This window comes from Podarcis vaucheri (assembly GCF_965113315.1).
Source record: "Podarcis vaucheri genome assembly, contig: HAP1_SCAFFOLD_315, whole genome shotgun sequence".
Classification (NCBI taxonomy): Eukaryota; Metazoa; Chordata; class Lepidosauria; order Squamata; family Lacertidae; genus Podarcis; species Podarcis vaucheri.
Genome location: NW_028118635.1, coordinates 1 through 4368, shown reverse-complemented (window position 1 = coordinate 4368; position 4368 = coordinate 1). Strand labels below are relative to the sequence as shown.

The 4368-nt window shown below is 43.7% G+C and overlaps 1 protein-coding gene across 2 annotated transcripts; it reads right to left on the bottom strand.

Moving 5' to 3' along the window:
* Window positions 1-1042: 1042 nt before the first annotated feature.
* LOC309524482 (uncharacterized protein) lies at window positions 1043-4302 on the bottom strand. Of its 2 annotated transcripts, none has more exons than XM_082242425.1 (2): window positions 4111-4302; window positions 1043-3891 (listed from the first exon to the last, which is right to left on the bottom strand). In XM_082242425.1, the coding sequence occupies exon 2, from the start codon at window positions 3565-3567 to the stop codon at window positions 2572-2574; it is 996 nt and encodes a 331-aa protein (XP_082098551.1). In that variant the 5' UTR covers window positions 3568-3891; window positions 4111-4302; the 3' UTR covers window positions 1043-2571. The 2 variants fall into 2 exon arrangements, with proteins under 2 accessions (XP_082098551.1, XP_082098550.1); XM_082242424.1 differs by having other exon boundaries at window positions 4135-4302.
* Window positions 4303-4368: the final 66 nt, after the last annotated feature.

Here is a 4368-nt window from a genome sequence, read left to right as displayed (position 1 = left end):
AGGCAGTGAGGGACTCCAGACAGACAGAGGCGCCCTTGCTCTGGAATTCCCTTGCCAGCAGGGAGGCTTCAAAAGCCCCCCCCCCAATGCCTCCCCCTTCCCTCATTTACTATGGAGACTTTTCATCTTGTGGTTTGGTCATTTCAAATCCAGATTTTCTCTCTCTCCCTGCAATTTTAATACTGTTGTTGGTTTCCTTGTTTAAATTATTCTATTTACTAGTGATATTTCACATAGCGTTTGTGAATGCAAAGCAGTTGTGGCTCCTGGATAGAAATCTGTGATCCAGACATGGCCTAGTCAATCACACCTTGTTTCAACATCCATCTAACACAAGGAAAAGAAAATCCCCCCATCATTTAGCCCGGACACTGAGGTCCACTTCCGAGGGTCTTCTGGCAGTTCCCTCATAATTACAGGGAACCAGGCAGAGGGCCTTCTTGGTAGTGGCGCCCTCCCTGTGGAACACACGCCCCCATAATAATTTATTATTATTATTATCATCATCATCATCAGATGTCAAAGAGAGAAAGTAACTTTTGGAAGACCTCTGAAGGCCTTCAGGGAAGTTCTTAATGTTTGACATTTTACATGTTCCTTTGTCATAGAACCAAGCTGGCACCATCCATTGGTTCTGGCAGGGTTCTAGTTCATGGTCAACAAGATTAAACAGATGCACGTTGGGCTGATGAGGTGGAGGTGAGGGACCAGGAGTGAGACCTTGGGGTCATGTTAGGTAACTCTGGGAAATTGTTGACCCTGTGTGCACTGGCTCGGGAAACTGCAAATCTCACGCTGGGAATGTTTAGGGAACTGATTGAAAATACACCTGCCACTCTCCTAATGGTTGTAGTGCAGATCTTGTTGGCATGCAGAGGGTCGCAAGGCCAGCTGGCTAGTCCCAGGTGGGTCATCTCCCTCCAGCCGTCCCGCTGCGAAGACCCATCAGCCTCTGCTCCGATGTAAATCAGCGACCCAGGCTTCAAAGCCAGGGCACACTATATCAGCAGAGCGAACTGCGGACACAGAACAGGCGTGAGGCTTGTGGAAGCATACTACAACTACAGATTTATTAATCATAAATCAGGACAAAGAAACATTTCGTCTCTCTCTTTGTATTCTCAGAGAGACAGAGAAAAGCAAAACCTATACACACAACGGAAGTTCCCAGCATACTGTGCTGGAATGAAAACAGACATGTGACACATAACAATCCCATATCTGCTCCTTAAGGAGGAATGGAAATTATTTATGGAGATCTATGGTGTGAACACATTTGGAGTACTGTGTACAGTTCAGTATCTGGGACCTTTCAGTTTGGAGAGAAGACGAGGAAGGAAGGACATGTCAGATAGAATGGAGAAAGAGGATAGAGAAAAGCCACTCCCCCTTAAATTTAGAACTCATGAAATCCAGTGAAGCATGAAGCAGTAATGGTGGAAGATTAAAAAAAAAAGGGTCTCCCCCCTTCTCTGCATCCAGCCAGTCCATGATGGCAACAGCAACAATAAGATAATTACATCAATAGTATGCATTGTGCTCTGCTGGCAGGAGGACTCCCTCGGATCATGTCCAGTTGCAAAAGTGCAAGGAGGCTTTCCACCCTCAGGGCCCAGAGGGGGATCCTGTCTTGGGGCAGCTGGTGGAATTGGAGGAAGCTGACCCTTAGCACTCTGGGTTTGGGACCTACCTGAACCTCCTTCCACATTATACTCATCCATATTGTTTCTCGCCTGCGTCATTTTGGGGATAGCATTCTACACACACTTGCGTCACCATGTGCCCCCCTCCCAACATTGCTCTGAGATGCTCTGGTACGGCCCCTTCTTCCCTGTGCCCCCTTCCCTCATGCAAGACGTGCAGCTGGGAACAGAGCCTTTCCTGGTTCTGCCAGGGAATGCCCCTTTTATTTCTCCTGCCACCAAATATATCTATACACATTATATCTGACATAATGCATCTATAAATCAAAAGAATAGATCAGGGTTTCAAGATTACCTTCGGCATATAAGTAGGTGCTTTCAATCTTTCTGTGTCTTCATGGTTCCACTATTGCAACTATAACAATGGCAGTTATGCTGCTGTTCCTATAATATTAGTCTAACTCTGCTTCCAAAGCAACACCACCAGTCTCAGCTCCACTTTGAGCAACTCTCCATTCCCAGATACAAACATTTCCAGCTCCCTCCACCAAACACCAAAACCAGCTCACTCTCAGTCCACCCTCATTCAGAAGCAACACTACAGATTCACATTAAATATTATATTATGCTTACTATTGTGAAATTCTACCTTCAATACTTTAAATAAACGTCTAGACCACGTTACAAACAACAGAAGCTCACATACGCTGCATGCAATTCAGATTGATTTCTTGTTATTGATGTGAAAGAAAGTGTCAACTTTGAGAGAACCAGGTTCTATACTCTATAAACCATTTCTCTTCTTTGAGTTAATACATGGCCTGTAGGTGTTACCACTCTTAGAGCTCTTACCTCTCAGAGTCTTTTGATGGTTTATAATACTTCCACTACAACTGAACCTCTGTCCACTTCCCTGGGACTTATATTGTTACTCCCCTGTATGAGTTTGTTGATGTTTTGTAAAAACTCCACTTGTACTGAAGCTCCTTCCACACTCCAAGCATTGAAATGGTTTCTCCGTTCTGTGAGTCCATTGATGGTATCTAAGGTGTCCGCTCTGACTAAAGCTCTTTCCACACTCCATACATTTAAATGGTTTCTCCCCCGTGTGAATCAGATGATGGTTTCTAAGGTGTCCACTCTCAGTGAAGCTCTTTCCACACTCCATGCATTTAAATGGTTTCTCTCCCGTGTGAATATGATGATGGTTTGTAAGGAGTCCACTCCGACTGAAGCTCTTTCCACACTCCATGCATTGAAATGGTTTCTCACCTGTATGAGTCCGTTGATGAATTCTAAGTGTTCCACTATCAGTGAAGCTCTTTCCACACTCCATGCACTGAAATGGTTTTTCACCTGTATGAGTCCGTTGATGAATTCTAAGTGTTCCACTATCAGTGAAGCTCTTTCCACACTCCATGCACTGAAATGGTTTTTCACCTGTATGAGTCCGTTGATGAATTTTAAGTGTTCCACTATCAGTGAAGCTCTTCCCACACTCCATGCATTTAAATGGTTTCTCCCCTGTATGGGTCCGTTGATGTTTTCTTAGTGTTCCACTGTTAATGAAGCTCTTACCACAGTCCATGCATTTAAATGGTTTCTCCCCCGTGTGAGTCCGTTGATGAATTCTAAGGGTTCCATTGTGACAGACGCTCTCTCCACATTCCATGCATTTAAATGTTTTCTCCCCTGTGTGTGTCCGCTGATGAATTCTAAGTTTTCCATTGTCACTGAAACTTTTTCCACATTCCATGCATTTAAATGGTTTGTCCCCCATGTGTGTCCGTTGATGTTTTCTTAATGTGCCACTATCAATGAAGCTCTTTCCGCACTCCATACATTTAAATGGTTTCTCACCCGTGTGAGTCCGTTGATGTTTTCTTAGTGTTCCACTGTCAATGTAGCTCCTTCCACACTCCATACATTTAAATGGTTCCCCCCCCCCGTGTGAATTCGATGATGGATTCGAAGTGTTCCTCTATCAATGAAGCTCTTTCCACACTCCATGCATTTAAATGGTTTCTCCCCTGTGTGAGTCCATTGATGTTTTCTTGGTGTTCCACTGCTACTGAAGCTCTTCCCACACTCCATACTTTCAAATTATTTCTCCTCTCTCCTTTCACACTCCATACATTTAAATGGTTTCTTTGTTAATCCTATTGGACATCGCCCACCAGAATTCTGATTGCCTTCTCCATTGTCTTCTTTCGATGGGGTGGGGTAGGGAGAAAATCCTATTTGTTTTCTAGGAAGAGAACAAAGGAATATTACACACATGAATTACAACCTCCACTTATTTTAACATCTTGTACATTCTCTCCTGTCCTCCATATGTTCCAAATTTTTCGGAAATGCAAATGAAATAATTTAAAATAATAGTAATGCATCATCAACATTTCATAACCCTTAATTATAGTTAATGAAGCAGCATTATCTCAGAATACGGTAGACTTTTGGTGTTTACTTTTTACATAAAGTGGTTTCTCACAGGAAAGGGAGCTGCTCTATGTCTATGAACCTGGCCAATATTCATCAGGGTCCTAAGTTCACCATGAAGTTCTTCATCCTCTGCACAATAATCTGTTGGGTGTAGTGAAGGGTTAGCCTTCTGTGCCTCGAGCCTGAGAGGAGGAGACAACAAGGGAGGTAAGCCAGGACGTGAGGAAAGCAGCTTGGAATGCTGTGTACTGAGTGGAAATCGAAAGCATTCTGTTACAGCGCT